We start from the raw sequence: 20,141 nt of genomic DNA on the forward strand, positions 1-20,141 counted from the left end.
CCTTCCAGACTTCTCTGGAGTAAACAGGCCCAGCTTCCACATTCTCACCTCCTAAGAGAGATGTTCCTGTCTCCTCATCATCTCTGTGGTTTCCAGTGGACCCTCTGTAAAACAAATTGTGATACCAGGTTACTTCAGCATCTTTACCCTCTGTAGCTCTGTCTTTTATGATCTGTGGAGACCAGAATTGAACACAGCACTCCAGATGCGGTCTCACTAGGGCTGAGTAGTCACTCAGCCTGCTGCCTATACTCTTCTCAATGGAAGGAATGGTGCTGGCTTTTCAGGAATGGTATCCCTTAGCGATGAAATTGATCATCTTGGCCACGGGGACATATTGCTGGCATATAGTCTACTTGTCATCCACCAAGATTCTCAGATCATTCTCTGCAGAGCTGCTTCTGAGGTCTGAGGGCTGGCCTGAGCAGTAAAGACTGAGGTAAAGAGGACATTCAGTAATTCCACCTTCTCTAAGTTTTCCGTGACCAGGACACCAGCCTGATTTATCAGTGGCCCCACATTTTCCTTAATCTTCCCTTTGCTGCTGATGTACTTGTAAGAGTTCTTATTGTTGTTCTTGATAGCCCTTACCAGACTCAATTCTAGGAGGGCCTTGACCTTCCTTGTTACATCCCTGAATAATCTGACAATATTCCTATAGTTCTGCCATGTGGTCTGTGCCTTTTTCCCATATTTCTTTTCTTCCATTTGAGATTTACTAGGAACTCCCTGCTTATCTGTGCAGGTCTCCTGACCCCGTTGGCTGATTTGTTGCTCATGGGAATACACTGACCAGCTCTGTTGGACCCCCATATTTTCTAGGACCCTAAACCATGGGATTCCTCCAAGTAGTCTTTGAAGATCTAAGTTCAGGATTCTAGTAATACTTACTGCTTTTCTACCACCTCATAGGATTCTGAGTTCCATCATCTCATGGTCACTGTCCTGAAAAACTCTCATGCTGAGGTTTATCTCTTGATAAATCTGGGAGCAATACTGGCTTTTCAGGAGCCAGCCCACAGAAAGACCTGCACAAACAGTGGTGTGGTGGAATATATCCCATGACAGAAGGAGAAAGGATAGTTATTGCCCCTGGGAGGATGCTGACCTCCTCTGTGTTGCAGTCGCTCTCTGCCTGTTCTGTTAAGAGGTTGTTCTTTGTCCTTTAGATACTTGGCTGTTTCTTCTGGGTGGACTGGACCAGCAGGGAGGTTCGTGAGCCCATGGTAGACATACAGTGGCAGCTCAGGCTGCATTATCCCCACACACCTTATACCCTATCAGTGTAAAGGTTAGAACCATCTTTCTATAAAATATGTAGGAGGGAAGGTGAAACCTCGGATCCTGTTGTCCTTTGGGAAGTACTGACTAGAAATAAGGTCCTCCTTTGTATTTTAAAAAATACGGCAGTAAACAAATTGTAATACCAGGTTACTTTAGCATCTAGGATGGGGACTCAACAGTGCAGAACCAAATGAAAAAGGTTTTATTAATCTGATCAGGAAATATTTTGTGTTGACATTAACTGTGATTAAAAAATGAATTTGTGTGTATCTTCTTGTGTTTTTGTTTTATAACCCTAGATTGGTGAACTGTTGAGCACCACACATCCTGCCAACAAAGCCAGCCTAACTCTTTTCTGCCCTGAGGAGGGGGACTGGAAAAATTCCAACCTTGACAGACACAACCTTCAAGACTTTATTAACATTAAACTCAACTCAGCTTCCATATTGCCTGAGATGGAAGGACTCTCTGAATTCACAGAGTATCTGTCAGAATCAGTAGAAGTGCCATCGCCTTTTGACATTTTGGAACCTCCAACCTCAGGAGGTTTCTTGAAGCTCTCCAAACCCTGCTGTTACATTTTCCCAGGGGGAAGAGGGGATTCTGCATTATTCGCAGTGAATGGATTCAATATGCTTATCAATGGAGGATCCGAAAGGAAATCTTGTTTTTGGAAACTTATTCGGCACTTGGACAGGGTAGATTCCATTCTGCTCACTCACATCGGAGATGACAATCTGCCAGGAATCAATAGCATGCTTCAGCGAAAGATAGCTGAACTAGAAGAGGAACAGTCTCAAGGGTCTACTACCAACAGTGACTGGATGAAAAATCTGATCTCACCTGATTTAGGAGTTGTGTTCCTTAATGTACCTGAGAACCTGAAGAACCTGGATCCTAATTTTCGAGTAAAAAGGAGTGTAGAAGAAGCTTGTTTTACTCTCCAGTATTTAAACAAATTGTCTATGAAACCAGAACCTCTTTTCAGAAATACAGGAAATACCATTGACCCTATCATTTTATTTCAGAAAATGGGAGTTGGCAAACTTGAGATGTACGTGCTTAATCCTGTCAAAAACAGCAAAGAGATGCAATATTTTATGCAGCAGTGGAGTGGTACTAACAAAGATAAAGCTGAATTCCTGCTACCAAATGGCCAAGAATTAGACATTCCATTATCCTATTTCACCTCTGTCTCATCCCTGATTGTGTGGCATCCAGCTAATCCTGCAGAAAAAATAATCCGAGTTCTCTTTCCTGGAAACAGCACCCAGTATAATATTCTAGAGGGACTAGAAAAACTCAAACACTTAGACTTCCTTAAACAGCCAATGGTTACACAAAAAGACCTAACTGGGAACATTGCTAGTCCAGCTGTGAAGCAAGCAAAATTGAAACAACGAACAGATAGCAAGGAGAGTCTGAAGCCTGCTGCAAAGACACCACCAAATAAGCCTGTCAGAAAGGAATCTAAAGAAGAAACACCAGAGCCTGTGAAGCCTAGTCCAGTACCAGAAAAGCCTCAGAAGCTGGAAAGCAAAGAAAAAGTTCCAGTTAAAAAAGAAAAACCAGCAAAAGTAGAGACCAAACCAATAGTGGTGGAAAAAGACATACCAAGTAAGGAAGAACAACTAGTGAAATCTGAAATTCCGGAAAAACAAAGTACAGATGTAAAACCGAAAATATCCAAGGAGAAGACAGTGAAAAAAGAAGTCAAAGCAAAACTTGAGGAAAAGAAAGAGGACAAAGAAAAGCCAAAGAAAGAGGTTTCTAAAAGAGAGGAGAAAACACCCATCAAAAAAGAGGAAAAACCAAAAAAAGAAGAGATCAAGAAAGAAGTTAAAAAAGAGGTGAAAAAGGAAGAGAAGAAGGAAACTAAGAAGGAGATAAAGAAAGAAGCGTCAACAAAAGAAGCTAAAAAAGAAGTTAAAAAAGAAGAGAAGAAGGAAATCAAGAAGGAAGACAAAGAAGCCAAAAAGGAAATCAAGAAGGTTCCTAAAGAAACAAAGAAGACAGCTACTCCATCAAATGAAGCCAAAAAGCCAGCAGCAAAACCTAAACCACAAAAGAAGGAGGAACCTGGTAAAAAAGAAGCAATACCTGCTGGAAAGCCAAAAGAAAAAGGAAAAGTTAAAAGTGTGAAGAAGGACCTCAAAGTCAGTGGAACACAGGCTGCCCTTGCAGCAGTTGGAGCCACAACTATAGCAGCTGTAGAAATTGCAGCCGGTGGAAAGGAGCTTGAAGCAGAGAGATCCCTTATGTCTTCACCAGAGGATTTAACAAAGGATTTTGAAGAATTAAAAGCTGAAGAAGTAGAAACAATAAAAGAAACAAAATCCCAAGTTGCACTTATAAAGGATGATCTGAAACTCACTGGCAAAGTGCAAAAAGACACCTTTGAAGTACAAAAAGAAAAACTGGATAATGAAGGACCTGCTGAGTCATCTGATGAAGGCATAACTACCACAGAGGCTGAGGGTGAGTGTGAGCAGACACCTGAAGAATTGGAACCTGTGGAGAAACACAAGGTTGATGACACTGAAAAATTTGAAGATGAGGGAACTGGCTTGGAAGAATCGTCTGAAGCAGATTATGAAGAAAAGGCAGAGACAGAAGAAGCTGAAGAACGAGATGAAAATGAAGTAGAAAAGGCACGACTGGATGCCACAAAACCATATATGGAAGAATCAAGAAAAAGTGCAGGTGGCTCAGAAAAAGTAATAACTCAAGTAGATGCTAACGTTAAAGATGAAAAGTATATTGAAAAGGCAGATTATGAGACATCCGATGAACGAGCTGAAGAGGACAGGGAAGAAGCAATAGAAAAAGCAGAAACTGAAGAGACTGAGGAAGATGAGGAAGACAAAGCAGAAGACATCCGAGATGAAGAGGAAACTGAAAAAGCAGAAGCCGAAGAAGATTATGTGATGGCTGTGGTAGACAAAGCTGCAGAATCTGGTGAAGCTGAAGATAAGTATGGTTTACTCATAATTACACCAACTAAATGCTCAGAGTCTCAGTCTCCAGTAATTGAACCAGCTTCTTCCATCCATGATGAAACACTACCTGGTGGTTCAGAAAGTGAAGCCACTGTTTCTGATGAGGAAAATAGAGAAGATCAACCAGAGGAATTCACTGCTACTTCAGGTTACACACAGTCCACCATTGAAATATCCAGTGAACCAACTCCAATGGATGAAATGTCAACACCCCGAGATGTCATGAGTGATGAAACTAACAATGAGGAAAGTGAGTCACCCTCTCAGGAGTATGTGAACATTACCAAGTATGAGACATCACTGTACTCTCAAGAGTTCAGCAGAGCTAAACTTTCTCCACTTCCAGATGCTTTTAATGGGTTATCTGAAGGATCAAAAACAGAGGCCACAGAAGGTAAGGATTATAATGCCTCAGCTTCCACCATCTCACCACCCTCCTCATTAGAGGAAGACAAATTCTGCAAATCTGCATTCCAAGATGTATACCGGCAAAGAGAAAGTGAAATCCAAGGCACTGACAAATTAGAAATCAAAGAACCCTATCAAGAAGATGGTGGAAAACATAGTTCAGCCAAGAGTCCAGCTGACAGTTTGTCTCCTCCATCACCTGTTGCCAAAACACCACTGAGTGAACGTAGTGTAAACTTTTCACTCACTCCCAATGAGATCAAAGTTCCTTCTGAGTCTGTCCCCACTGCTAAATTGCCTGATGTACACCAAGAAGTTGCTGAAGAGCACTGTGCAAGCCCTGAAGATAAAACATTAGAAGTAGCATCTCCCTCACAGTCTGCTGCTGGTAGTGCTGGCCACACACCTTATTATCAGTCTCCCACTGATGAAAAGTCCAGTCAGCTTCCCTCTGAAACCAGTGAAAAGTCAACAGAAGCCCCTGTTAGCTTTGAGTTCAGTGAAGTCAAAGATGAGTCTGCAAAATGCAGAATAAGCCCTATGGATGAGCCTGTGCCAGATTCAGAATCTCCTATTGAAAAGGTTCTTTCACCTCTGCGGAGTCCACCACTGATAGGTTCAGAGATGACTTATGATACATTTTTAAGTGCTGATTTAAAGTCTCCCAGCAGAGATTATGGAAGTCCTTCTGAGGGGAAACCTGAAAAAGACAAATCACCTGTTCAAATGAGCCCAGCTTCTGAAGCAAGCTCTGTGGGCCTCTTCCAAGAAAAACAAGATGAGAAAAGCATGGAATTTATGGTAATTAAGGAAGGCTTCAGCCTGGAGAGGAAAATGGAGGATACAGAACCCAGCAGCTCCCAGTCTTCACTGGTCTTGGATGAGCGGAAGTTAGCAGGTGATCTCTCACCGACTCAAGTAGATATCAGTCAGTTTGGTTCTTTAAAAGAAGATACCAAAATGTCAATTTCTGAAGGCACTGTCTCTGACAAGTCTGCAACTCCCGTTGATGAGGTTGTTGCAGAAGATACCTATTCCCATATAGAAGGAGTAGCTTCTGTCTCTACAGCATCTGTTGCTACTAGTTCATTTCCAGAACCAACTACTGATGATGTATCTCCCTCTTTGCATGCTGAGGTTGGCTCTCCCCACTCTACTGAAGTTGATGATTCTCTTTCAGTGTCAGTTGTACAAACACCAACAACTTTTCAGGAAACAGAAATGTCTCCATCTAAAGAAGAGTGCCCAAGGCCTATGTCAATTTCTCCACCAGATTTCTCACCTAAAACTGCAAAATCAAGAACACCGGTGCTTGATCACAGATCTCCTGAGCAGTCAGCTATGTCAGTAGAATATGGTCGGGAGTCACCTGAGCAGTCTTTAGCAATGGATTTTAGTAGACAGTCTCCAGAATATCCTGCTATAAGCACTAATATACACCATATATCTGAAAATGGACCAACAGAAGTAGATTATAGTCCTTCAGATATACACGAGTCTCCTTTTGCACGGAAGATTTCACCTGTGGAACAGTTATCTTACTCTCAAGAGAAAGATATTTCAGAAATTATTTCAGTTTCTCAAATTGAAGCTTCATCCTCAACTTCATCAGCTCATACACCTTCCCAGGTAGCTTCACCACTGCCAGAGGAAACTTTTTCAGGTGGTGTTCCACCCAGAGAGATGTCACTGCATTCTTCTTTTACCTCAGAAAAGGTGCAGAGCCTAGGAGAAAAGCTGTCACCAAAATCTGACCTGTCTCCATTAACTCCAAGGGAATCTTCTCCCCTGTATTCTCCTACTTTTCCAGATTCACCTCCTGCAATCACAGAAGCAGTATCAGCTAGCCACACACCTTTGTCACAGCGAGTGTCTTCTGTCAAAGCCTTTGGTTATGAGGAACCCCTATCAAAGCACAGTCCAGAACCTTTACTCAGCCCAGATAAAGAAGATTCAGAGAAAAGCAGCAGGTCACCAGAAGAACTTAGTTATTCATATGAGGACAGAGAGAAAACTACCAGGTCACCAGAGAATATTGGCTATTCCTATGAGGCAGCTAGAAAATCTACTAGATCACCTCAAGCCATGGATTATTCCTATGAGACAAGCAGAAAAACTACTAGGTCTCCTGACACCGCAGATTATTCCTACGAGATAACCAGGAACACTACTAGGTCACCTGAGGGTACAGACTATTCGTATGAGATAATTGCAAAAAATATGAGGTCATCTGAGGTCACAGATTATTCTTATCAGATAACAGGGAAAACCACCAGGTCACCAGGGGCCACAGATTATTCCTATGAGACAGCTGGGAAAACCACCAAATCACCTGAAGCCACAGATTATTCTTATGAGTTAACTGGGAAAGCTACCAGGTCACCCGATACTATGGATTACTCCTATGAGACAACAAGGAAAACCTCTAAGTCACCAGAAGCTGTTGGCTACTGCTATGAGACAACTGGGAGAACCACCAGGTCATCAGAGGCCATGACTTACTCTTATGAGACAACTGGGAAAGCTTCCAGTTCACCTGAAGCCACAGATTACTCGTTTGAGACAACTGGGAGAGCCGCCAGTGGGAGGTCATCTGAAGCTACCAGCTATTCCTGTGAAGCAAGTGCGCATTTTACTCCAAGTAAATCGCTAGCAGAATCCCGTCAAGATGTTGACTTATGCCTTGTGTCCTCTTGTGAATATAAACATCCCAAAACTGAACTTTCACCTTCATTTATCAATCCAAATCCCCTTGAGTGGTTTGCAAGTGAAGAACAGTCTCAAGATCAAGAGAAGCCACTAACTCAGTCTGGGGGAGCTCAGCCTCCTTCTGGGGGAAAGCAGCAAGGGCGGCAGTGTGATGAAACCCCTCCCACATCTGTGAGCGAGTCTGCCCCATCTCAGACCGATTCAGATGTTCCCCCGGAGACTGAGGAATGCCCTTCCATCACTGCAGATGCTAACATTGACTCAGAAGATGAGTCAGAAACCATTCCAACAGACAAGACAATTACGTACAAGCACATTGACCCACCACCTGTCCCAATGCAGGATCGCAGTCCTTCCCCTAGGCACCCTGATGTTACCATGGTTGATCCAGAGGCTCTGCCAGTTGAACAGAATTTGGGTAAACCTTTGAAGAAGGACCTCAAAGAAAAGACAAAGACAAAAAAGCAGGGTACAAAGACCAAGTCATCTTCTCCTGTTAAAAAAAGTGATGGTAAATCAAAACAAGTGGCTTCCCCAAAGCCAGCTACAAAAGAATCTTTAGACAAAATTTCCAGAACAGCCTCTCCAAAAAAGAAGGAATCTGTGGAGAAGGCAACCAAAAATATCTCTAATCCAGAGGTAAAGTCTCGAGTGGAAGAGAAAGATAAGGATACCAAGAATGCAGCAAATACAACAACATCCAAGTCAGCAAAGACTGCAACCACAGGTAAAGACAAATAGCAATGCCCTGGTGTTACGATTTTCTTAATTGTTGCAGTATAGTTAGTTTGCATTGCATCAGATGAGAATATGGTTTGTGGCATATCCTCAAAGAAAGTTCAGGTTTTATGTATAGATCCATCATGTAAATGCCACATTTAAATGCATTAAATTCACTAGTTTTACTTCTATGATCTGAGAAAATTGATGTCAGTTTTGCCCAGAGAGTTCATAAAATAGAAAGAATTTAATACAAGCTGTCTTAACAGCTAACTACCTAATAGAATTGAAAGTACCACTTTTGTAGGTGAAGTAAAATCAGTAGCAAAGATTCATTGATTCATTGTGAGAAGTAAGTAGATACAATTCTCCTTAACATAAATGAATGCAATTTAATATTGTGTGAGGAAAACTCACTGTCTTTCTTTGGATGGTCTTATTACTTTGCTGGATTGATTTTAGAAGCAGCATATAAAAAAAATTAACATTAGTAAAAGCATTTTGAGTGAACTAAGCATGTACATGATGTATTCCAGTCTTATGCCGTCAGTGATGACTAAACATACACAAAGTTAATGCAATTTTGGATGTCTGTTGTATGATCCAAGTAGCAATAAAATACAAATTAGATTACTGAAGGGGAGGTATTGCACTAATCTGTTGTTTCCAGCAAACCTTGTTGGGGACTATTTGGGGGATACTTTGATTATTCTGCTGTGAGGACTGATGCTCCGTTGAAAGCTTCTTTATAAGGAGCAGTTCTAGTATTCAGCACAAACAAACCAGCATTCAACTATCCTTAGCTTCCCCATTTTTGGTAGTCCACTGTTCCTTTCTCACACCATCATTTGCATGTCTCTGTTAGAATATACATTTCAAAGCAGCGATGTGGTTATTCATGCTGTGCACTGCTGCAGCACTTCAGCTCTACATTAAAGTCATTAGGCATACTTCTCAGGTATGTGCTGGAATAATTCCTAATGACATAAAATTGTAAAAATGTAGCAACAAGTGTCTTAGTCAGTGTTGGTATGCACAATAAAAAAAAAATCAGAGATTTTTTTTTTTATCATCAAAGATGATAAAATATTTTGTAACAAAACCAATAGCAAACTCTTTAAATCTGGAAATCTTCTCTCTTCATTTGGCATTTTGCCCTATGGTATGTGTCAGGACAGACAACTGTAAGGGAGTTTGCTGACCTTACAATTTTTGACCCTAAATTGATCGTATTGCTCAGGAAATTGTTTACTAAGATTAATCAACATGACAAAGGTAGTAAAGCATAACTGTTGATTATCTGGGTAAAATTACTGGCTGAAGCTAAATATTTAGTTTGCACCATGATTCAGTTTAGAGCAAAGGATGGTAATTTTTTACATGTTGCACTTCATTTTGACTGAAGCTCTTCTTCGAACAAGTACTATATATACTATGTACAGCAGCAAAGAAACACTCCCCCCTACTTTTTGTGATAAATGGCTGTTTGTGTATGCAAATAAGGGTACAGCAGGCAAATACTTGACTCTGTTCCCTGAATTGCTTTGCAACTTCCTCCTTCCAAGTTCTTCTTTGACCCTCTTTGAGCTCACATGTCATAGGTTCCTGATGCATCTGTAAGGCAACCTGAGCATACCAATTGCTATCATATCTTTCTATGTACCTCAGATTCCAGGACTGCTTTAAATTTTCATGGCTTCCTGTGTAATACTAGGTTTTATAATCATTCATACCATAGACTTTCAAAAAGCTGCACTTCATCAGGAAAATAATACCACCATTTACTGAATGGTAATTCAGTAATCACAGCCCTGCATAGTAATTGTTGAATAATAGTAGTATATTACTGGAAAAGGTTCAGCCAAATTTTTTTTACATGGTAATGATTTTTTATTGTATTGTATAATTCAAATTTTACAGTTTTTTCCTCCCATTGGGATACAACAAAGCTGTAACATGTCATTATATGTAGGAGGGCAATTCCATAATGGGACACATCTCACCTCAGTGGTTATAACAGTAATTAATAAATGCATGCTTTTAACTAGCCTGTGATACATGCTTTTGTTGTTTGGTTTCCAAAGGACCTGGGAATACTAAGGTGGCAAAATCTACAGCAGTGCCTCCAGGACCCCCAGTGTATTTGGATCTGGTGTACATTCCCAACCACAGCAATAGCAAGAATGTTGATGTTGAGTTTTTCAAGAGGGTGCGGTCATCCTACTATGTGGTGAGCGGGAATGATGCTGCAGCCGAGGAGCCAAGCAGGGCTGTTCTGGACTCCCTGCTGGAGGGCAAGGCACAGTGGGAAAGTAACATGCAGGTAGGCTCTTCACTTCTATCTCAACCTGGAAATCTAAACTTTCTCAGCTGTGAGGAACTACAGCACCTCTGGGGTGGATGGCAGCTACCAGAAAATGGGGCCCTGTCTTGATTTGAAAGACAGGTGTCTGCCTAAGAAGTCAGGAACCTCCCTTGGAATGGAGACTATGACCCGCCCCCCCACCCCCCCCTCTGAATTACTATCACTTTGAAATTAAGGGGCTTTCAGGCAAAGATATGGGAAAAGGAATAACAGTTCTTTATTAGTATGTATAACAAGGCAAACAAACAACAGCCATGGCAGCAATAACAAACAAAAGAAGATAACCCCAGAAAACCCAATTAGCAGCGTCTTCCCTGCCCTTTAAGCAATTTCCCTGTGGGTCACGGCCAGCAGGGGGCGCTGCTGCTCCCGCCGGAAGGGGCGGGACGGAGCGGGGATTCCGCCAGGCCGGCAGGGGGCGCTGTGGCGCGGGCCGGGGCCACACGCGGTGATGGCGGCTCGGCCCAGGCGGGAAGGGACAGGAGAGAGGCTTCGCTTCACAAACCCCTGCGACAGCCGAGCCCAGTGCCCCTGCAGGACTCTGAGGAGCAGCACCAGAGACTGCAGGAATGAGCAAAATCCTGAGGTGGTAACAAAATGTATCAGAAGCTCCAGGCAGGCAGGCAGGGGGTGCGGAGCTACCCTGTAGCAGAAAAAACTGAAGCAGAAGGGAAGGAACACAGCAGGCTGTGCTGTGGCAGCTCACTAACGCGGCAGAGAGAGACTCCCTTGGAGGGAGAAGGGGCTCAGAGATCCCGGGGTGTCCCCTGAGGCACCCCAGCAGATGGTGAAAGGTCCCTGTCTGGTGAGGCAGGGTGTTAATAAGGCCCCAGTGCAATGGCCACTCTTACAAACAGAGCTCCACTCATGGTAGAAGGCAGCAGAAAACAACCCTGTAGTGGTGGTGAACTCCTCCCACAGCGACTCCAGCCTCTCTCCCATCCAAATGATGAGAGGGAGGAGAAAGCTAGGACCTGCACCTAAACCTGTTCCCCAGACCAAGTCTCCCCATATCTCTGCCCTTCCCAAAGAATGCCCCAGGTAAAAAGAGAGAGTAACTAGCTGCACTCCTCCCCTGAGGTGTCGCAACTTCTTTACCTCTTGTAAGTATCTGGATGTTAGGTGTAGCAACACACATGAGAGAAAATTCCCATCAGAAGAATCCTAAACCCCAGCAGGCCCCCAGGCTGGGCACTGATGAAACTACTGATGATGAGTGAAGCACTCAGCTGCTCCCAAATCTCTGGCCCTTCAGACCTGGTTTTTAAAACAGTTGAGAACTGGTTTAAAGGGCCAGTTAGTTGTTTCATAATTTTACTACACCACATATGTGATCTGAGTTTGGTATTGTTGCAGTTTTAAGTAGGGAAGAAATGTTTCACACTTCACAGAGTAATTGCATGCTTTTGGAAATTTTATGTGCCTGTCCGTTAAGATGAATTAGTAAACAAAATATTTGTCTATAATCAGTGCAGATTACAGCCTGATACTTCTCTTGAAAGCTGTATCTCAGCACCTTACAAAACCAACATTTTATTTTGATAAACTACTTATTTGCAGTCATTCTACCTTATCTATGTGTTGATTTCCTTTTATCCATCCATTTATTCCAAGTGTTTATTGCATAAAAATCCACTCTTTCCAAAACATACTTGTTGGCTGGGGCTTCTTGAGAAGACATTTTGCATATCAACGGTTTCTGTGGTCCATTCAACACAACTTTTATTTTGTGTTGCAGGTGACTTTAATCCCAACCCATGACTCGGAAGTGATGAGGGAATGGTATCAAGAGACCCATGAGAAACAGCAGGATCTCAACATCATGGTTTTGGCAAGCAGCAGCACTGTTGTTATGCAAGATGAATCTTTTCCTGCATGCAAGATTGAACTGTAAGAACAAGACCGTGCATCACACAATTAAACTTCGTTTCCAGAAATTCTTCAGTTTGAAAACACCTTCTCTGAAAATTCGACTCATCTATTTCAACTGCTGAACTATATATCTGCCAAATGCTATACTGTGTCACATGATGCAAGTCACTAATATTTTTCAGTCCTTGTTGGTTGCTAAGGGAAATAAGTCTTCCCGTAGTAGAGTACAAATTACTGCGAAAATACAGATCCAGTCGCATCTCCACTGAACATTTTGAAACCATGCACTAGCAACCCCAACTGACTTTTGCCAGGTAGAGGCATTTGCCCTCTAAAGAAACACAAAGAGAGAAAGAGAGGGGTAGGAGGAGAAAGTAGTATATTAGTAGTATTAGGTCTGCATTAGTCTCATGGCAATAGATGTATCGCTTACTACAGTCTGCTTATGTTCTCACATGAGAAGAAAGTTTTAAATTTTTATCAATATGAGCTATCACTATGGGGATCCTTTTTTTAAAGAATTAAGTTAGCTCAAAAATAAAAAGAAAAGAGAACATGGCTAGGAAGGGATGTATGACCTAATCACTCATCAGCAGCTTTCCACTTTAATTTGAACTCTGCATACTGACACACCGTAACAATCATAGGCCAAATATGCATGTAGTCTGCACCCCATCCAGAAGTCTAAAACCTTTCTTACAACATGCAGAATTGTTGGTCTAAGGCATGCTTCCAGCAAAAACCCACTCACCCCAGCCAGAACTGACCAGTCCACATGCTTGAACACCCATGTCCACTGTCGATTAACTGAAGCAAAATACCAAAGCGGTTGGGAGTACATACAGTAGACAATTTGCCTTAGAAAGTGACTTGAATGTACAAAGAAACTTGATGCACTTATTTTTTAATGCTGAGACAGCAAATTTATAAAACATCTGTGTAGGATCATAGTTACACCAGTAAAGAAGCGTGAGTGTGCATGTGTGGTATTAGGAACTTATCTGACTGGTCAAATGGTTTGGTGCTATGAGTTACATATATTAGTTATGTGAACACTTCATTGATGCACCTGGACAGCTCAACAAGGCAAGATGAGCTTTGTTTTGAAGGCTCCTTTCGTACTGTGGAAGCAAGATTGAAGTGGTGTCCAGTGTCAGAGTTACAAAACTAAGTGAAACATTCAGAATGATGGAAAAGGTTACCTGTGAACCTGTACAGTATTCAATCTTCCTTTGTCTTACCTGATTTTATTTGTTTAATTTAAGAGAGAACATGGGAACAAATGTACAGAAGCCTTTCTTTTTAGTGCTGCATGAACTTTTAATACATGACTTGTAACAAACATTTTCATTTACAGGTAAATGCAAAGAAAAGTTTTTCAGGTGAAGGTATTCTTTTAGTAGTTTTGTAAGATAAATGAGTAGTGTTGCTTAAGATTCTAGTGAGAATGGATATTGAGGTAAAATTTATTGAAAACAGTCAACTCTCAATATCTTCTTGGGGAGAGTGGGTATGGAAGGATACCCTCGTAAAATTACTCTGTTGATGATGACAGAGAATGGAATTTGAGAAGCTGACTGCCCAATACTTAAAAGGTTGTAACCTACATTCTCAACCCTCACAAGATCTTGAAAAAGGATAGAACAAGCAATAAGCTAAAATAAGTCCCTTCTCTTCCCTTTTCCTTCCCTTTCTTTCCCTTCTCTTCCCCTTTCCTTTCCTCTTTCCTCTATCCTTTCCTTTTCTCCTTTCCTTCTCTTTCCTTTACTCCTCTCTCCTCTCATTTCCTCTTTTTTTACTCTTTCACTTCCTTTCCTCTTCCTTTCCTTACCTCTTCCATTACTATTCTTTTTTTTTTCTTCCTTCTTCATGTCTCCCTCCTTTTCTTTCTCTAGAGTGCTTGCTGAAGAACAGTACCACTGCTCTGTGATTTAAGACAGTTTCGATTTTTTAGTCTCAGAAGTTTTACCCCAACTTAAAAAATCTCGTTGCATTGCAGAAGGTCTGCAAATCTGAATTTAAGAAGGTGTAAAGGCCTCCAGCACAGAGTTATGTGCTGGTTGTATGACTCACTATTATGGCTGGTATTAAGTTTTACAATGTAGTGAACTATGACCTCATTTTTTCTCTACTTATAATTTATTTCAATTTTACATTGTTAGGATATTTTTGTTTAATAGGTGTATGTTTGCACTCCTAATTTTTATGAGGGTTTTTTAATACTGGTTTAGGGTATTGTAAATGTGGGTTTCTCATGCCCATTTAATGCTGTGAATTACTGTTTGTCAGTGGTTGGGGTTTTGATTTATTTTTAATGTCTTCTCTTTTTTTAGGTTTCTCTAGCAATGCTGTTTTATTTATTGCTATACCTTTTAAGTAGTTAAGAATAACTCAGAGTGACTATGGCACAAAAGGCAGATGGAAATGTATTGTGAAAACAAGCATGTTTGCTGGGCTCATGTCATTCACTTAAAAATGCTTTTGTAATACATAATCTACAAAGATATGGGCAAAAATTTTGGCAGAATAGTTGTACTATTTCTACAGTTCTTTCTGATTTGTCCACTTTATTATATAGGTCAGAATTCAAACCTTTTGAGTGGGTGGGAACAGATTTTCTGATTTTCTGACAACACCTGAAATGGTTTGTATCTCTGCTTTGGTAGAAAGTTGTTTTAAGTACAGCAGTGGTCTTGTGACTAATCTCACTTGTGCCACTTACTCCTGTGAATCAGGAGCAATTTCACTACTGTCAGGGAAGTTACAGTCATCTGATCCTACTGTAAATTAAATTGGAATCAAGCCTTAAATATGCCCAAGCAAGTTAATGATGGCTGAAGCATTTGTTTTACTTCTGAAATAATAATGATAATTAGACAGTTACAGTTAACCTTAACATGTACATTTGCTTTATTTGCTGCTACAAGACTATTAAAACCCTAGTCTGGCTATTCTGAGGTATTGTAATGCCTTCCATCCGCTCCCTTCCAAATGGCAATGGCACCTAGATTGAACACAGCAATGAGCTCCTCCATTGGCTCCTCTTGCCCTTAATGACTTTCCTGCCTGTGGAACTAATCTACCTGTGCTAATCCTAGTACTACACAACTAGTTTAGTGTAACAGTCATCAAAATGTACTGTGTACATTAACGATGAGTGCTGTTGATCAGCATAGATTTCTAGGAGCATGGTTTGTTATTGATTACTCTAATTGTAAAGATTCAATATCTTGAGTGCAAAGAACACTCCATTTCAATGATGGTATTACCCATAACAGCATTCCCAGTCATGATCTTTATGCTATTAATATAATGCTTCATATAATTCAATGAAGAATTAACTTTGGGGATCCCATCCCACTCTTGAACTTGGACAGGGCCTCTCTTGCATGCCTTTTCAAAGTCCTGTGGTGGGCCTGACTCATTGACCTCTATTTTCACCCCATCTTTCATAGAAATCACTTTTGATTTTTTTTTTACTTATTTTACATACTGTGGTGAATGGAGATAACTGTGTATATGAATGTTGGGGTTTTTTTAATTGTCTATGATAGCTTATGCATTTTAGGAGAGTTCTGGTACTCTTTTACTAAGATTTAATAAATTTGTTAATTGACTTTTCAATCCCTCCCAACACAAGCAAATGAGCTCCAAAGAGCACTCACTGTGCATTTGGAACATCTCTGTCATGCGCTTCTCTTTGTTCATCTGTCGCCAGAGGTTCTTGCTCAGTAATGATGTTTTTGAGAGAAATAATAATTTTCTTGATCTGGATTTGCTAAAATAATATCAAAAAAATATAATGTTTACACTTGAAAGAAAAGCTTTCATCTTTTCACTTAATAATTGAACAAAACACTAAAATTAACTAGGGGTAAGCATTTCTTAGAATGCAATTATATTATTCACCTGGGTTAAAAATGTTTGCTATTAAAAAAAAAAAGAAAAAACTCTTGTTTGTTGTGACTTTACAAAAAAAACCAAAAAAACCTACGAGTAACTAAATAAATCAATGGCATTAAATATAGAAAGAAAAAAATTTAAAAAGCAGCTTCTCTCTACTAGGCTAACTAAGAGCTCCAGATGGCAAGGAGCTACCTCTTCAAGACTGGGCTGTAATCTCAATGTAAAAGACGAAATCTGAAATATGCTTTCACGCATTTGCATGCAGCCATTATCTTCCAAACTATGGAAAGAAAGTCTTGTGGCTGGCTGAGAAGCACCTCACACACCTCCTCTCTCTTGTTCTGAATGGTGTTTGTGTCAGTCTGCAGCTGTGTATGGTATTATGTCTTATAATCCTGCATCACTTCTATTCTATCCAGTCATATCTAATGTAGAAAATTAGTTTCCAGTGAAAGTAATATGTAGTGCTTTTATGATATTTGTGTGCAATATCCCCTCTTCCATTGAGGATATTTGATGTAAAGGAATCAAACTCAATTCCACAATAAAATACAAAAGTGGTAAAGTGGTGTTGACATGTTTCTTGTCTTTGTGTATGTATGTATTTTTAAGTTCTCCCTTTCTCTTAGTCATGATTACCTAGTATATGGGGGGTTTTTTTCTGAAGATAAGTGATTATTTGAATGCCAGACAAACCCCAGTCACTCCTCAGAAACTGGAAAATAAATGTGGAAGGATGCTTTTATCTTGTGGTGTAAAGCATTACCATGATATACCATGACATGGCTTCTCTTTGTTGTTCTCATTTCTGTAGTCCTCAGCAGAATGAGAAAACACCTAATTTTCAGTAAGTACACAGTCAGATGATGTCAAATAAAGTTACATCAAACTGAGCCTACCCTGAGGTCTTTTCCAAAGTTGTAGCAGTTCCACAAGAATGTGCAGCTTGTCTGCAGTAGTCACAGACGCTTCCTGACCATCACTGCCCATTCATCTTGGTTAGAGGGGACAGAACATTTGGGGAAGCTGAGCTCTCACTTCAGTTTTTTACTCTATGAACGTTAGAATGCCTCTACTGCTGTTGAGGGATGCTCTAAGATCAGGCTTTCTGCCTTCGTAATTGCTTGCTTCTGCAATGCCTGCTGTACTGAGGTACAGCAGTCAATGGTGACAGCATGAAAGCAGGTAAAAGCTGGGGCAGCAAAATACAAGGAGAAGCAGAGGTCCTGTGGGATTTCCTTCATCCTCAGACAGCCATCTTCTTTTGCAGGCCATTATTCATCTACAAATTCCATCTATAAAGTGTAGCTTCTTATGACAACAAGAAATGCTGCACTTGGCTTCAATTGGGCTGAGCATGGTGAAATAGAGAAAAAAGATGACTAGATGAGGGAAGTGCTGCAAATCTTATATCCTAAGTATAGTTCTGCAAATGTGTACATCAACATTTTCTAAGCTGTTGTGGCAGAGTAACTGATGCTATGTAAAATATATTAAAATGATTGTGCAAAGGAGACCAGGTCAAGCTTCAATCCCAGTCATTTGCTTGCTGACGCCTAGCTAAATTCTGTATTTGCATAGGTGTAACAGGTGCCAGGTCAGCCTGGTGTGTAGTGTTTGGCTTGTTTACCTCTAGATGCCACATGAAAGCTCCTTTCTTCAACAGAGATGAACAAATTCAACACAGCTTAACAAATTTAACAGCTTATGAGATATTTCAGATTTGAGGGGAGCATGATGGTTCCCCTTATCTTTTCAGTCTGTAAGTCATGGGGGATCTGTCTTGTGGCACCCTAAACTGGTAGACTGTTCATTCTTGATTTTTAGTGTTCTAGTGTTTTTTAGTGGATGGGAGGAAATTTTAGCTTTTCATTGTTCCCAGGATGCAGCAAAAAAGTGGTGTTGATGGGTCTCTGAATAAAAGCTACATTGACATGCCAGAGACCCAGCTTTTGTGCCCAACATTACAACAGAACTCCCTGGCTTTCTAAAGCATCTCTGGAAGCATTCACTTTCTAAAAGTATTGCCCATGTCCTTCATTCAGCAAGCTGTTTTTGACCACTGCCTGCTGTTGTAGTTGCTATTCATCTTCCACAGATGTGACTAGTCCACAGTAGCATGTACCATCCTCTGTTGTGCTGTGTGTGCCTTCTCTGACACCATCTCCCATAGCATACTACTGGAAAAGCTGGCAGCCTGCAGCTTGGACAGGTGCACCCTTTGCTAAGAACTAGCTGGATGCCAGGCCCAGAGAGTGGTTGTGAATGGTGCTGCATCCAGTTGTGCTTTAGTGATGTCTCACAGGGATCAGCGTTGGGCCCAGTTCTGTTTAAAATTTTTACTGATGATCTTGATGAGCGGATCAAGTGTACCACGATCAAATTTGCACATGGTACCAAGCTGGCAGTGAGTGTCAATCAGTTGGAGGGTAGGAGGGCTCTGCAGAAGGACCTGGACAGACTGGATTGATGGGCAGAAGCCAACAATGTGAGGTCCAACAAGCCAAGTTTTGGGTCCTGCACTTTGGCCAAAACAACCCCAGGCAGAGCTCCAGGCTGGGGACAGATGGACAGTGGACAGGAAGAAAGGGGCCTGGGAGTGCTGGTGACAGCAGCTGAACATGAGCCAGCAGTGCCCAGGTGGCCAAGGAGGCCAATGGCATCCTGGCCTGTGCCAGCAATAGTGTGGCCAGCAGGAGCAAGGCAGGGATTGTCCCCTGTACTCAGCACTGCGGAGGCTGCACCTCAAATCCTGTCATTTCTGGGCCCCTCAGTTTAGGAAGGAAAGAGGTGCTGGAGCGTGTCCAGAGAAGGGCAGCAGTGCTGGGGAAGTGTCTGGAGCTCAAGCCCTATGAGGAGCAGCCGAGGGAGCTGGAATTGTTTAGCCTGGAGAAAAGGAGGCTCAGGGGTGACCTGATCCTTCTCTACAACTGCCTTAAAGGAGGGTGCAGCCACACCTGGGGGTTGGGCTCTTTTCCTCGGCAGCCAGTGACAGGGCAAGAGGACAGAGTCCTAAACTGCATCAGGGGAGGTTCAGGTTGGACATTAAAAGGCATTTCTTCACAGAAAGGGTATTGGGCATTGGAATGCCCAGGGAGGTGGCATAGTCACTGTCCCTGGAGGTGTTTAAAAAAAGACCGGCTGTGGCACATAGTGGCATAGTCTAGTGGACAATGTAGTGTTAGGTCATTGCTGGACTTGCTAATCTTAAAGCCTATTTCTCAAATCTTTTCCAGTCTAATTAGTTCGGTGATTCTGTGATTCAGATTCAGCCCAAAAGCTACCAGAGGCTGCATAATGCTGACTGCCCTCACAGTAACCAAAGATTTGCTGGTTTTTGACTGTTGTATTTTATATGTTTAGCATTATTTCCACTAGGTATGAAATCCAGAGGAAAACTAAAGAACTAGATCAGCAGGCACTATAGTCTGCACAAGAATTTTTTGCTGGTCCTCACGGATCCTTACCACCTATGTAGCTGCTTCTTTGCACCTCAACAATTCTAGCATTACCAGCCCCAGTATGAATTGCTGGCAAGGTGGAGGTTGATGAACATCTGATGCCAGCTTCACTGCCAAAACAACTGCATAGCACAATTTACACAAAATACTGCAGATTGGTCCATTACCTGTGCTTGTGAGTCACGCCGAAAAGATAACTGAAATATCTGGAAATCATGCCCTAATACAAAGCAAGCTAAACATACACAACAATGCCTATATGCACAAGAGTTGCATCCTCTGTACCTCTTAAGGTCCAGAAAGTAATTCTGATTGAGCTTTTACAAACCTCATGTTATTTTACTTGTTCATATGTTACTTTACAGTTCACCTGTGTTACTTTCTTAACAGCTGAACAGGTAAACTGAACCACTGAGC

At 41.4% G+C, this 20,141-nt stretch overlaps 1 protein-coding gene and 1 long non-coding RNA gene across 2 annotated transcripts in view; one reads left to right on the forward strand and one right to left on the reverse strand.

The window, feature by feature from the left end:
* MAP1B (microtubule associated protein 1B) overlaps positions 1-16,828 on the forward strand; it is a 70,595-nt gene extending 53,767 nt beyond the window's left edge. Inside the window, exons 5-7 of the mRNA XM_058864835.1 lie at positions 1,584-8,127; positions 10,205-10,443; positions 12,224-16,828. Coding sequence (XP_058720818.1) covers positions 1,584-8,127; positions 10,205-10,443; positions 12,224-12,379 — 6,939 coding nt within the window. The 3' untranslated portion in view covers positions 12,380-16,828. The remainder of the gene's footprint in view (positions 1-1,583; positions 8,128-10,204; positions 10,444-12,223) is intronic.
* On the reverse strand, positions 10,679-12,230 carry LOC131592915 (uncharacterized). The gene is made up of 2 exons (XR_009280728.1): positions 11,554-12,230; positions 10,679-11,465 (listed from the first exon to the last, which is right to left on the reverse strand). It is a non-coding gene; the product is annotated as an uncharacterized LOC131592915 (long non-coding RNA).
* Positions 16,829-20,141: the final 3,313 nt, after the last annotated feature.

Source organism: Poecile atricapillus, chromosome Z (genome assembly GCF_030490865.1).
Source record: "Poecile atricapillus isolate bPoeAtr1 chromosome Z, bPoeAtr1.hap1, whole genome shotgun sequence".
NCBI classification, from domain to species: domain Eukaryota; kingdom Metazoa; phylum Chordata; class Aves; order Passeriformes; family Paridae; genus Poecile; species Poecile atricapillus.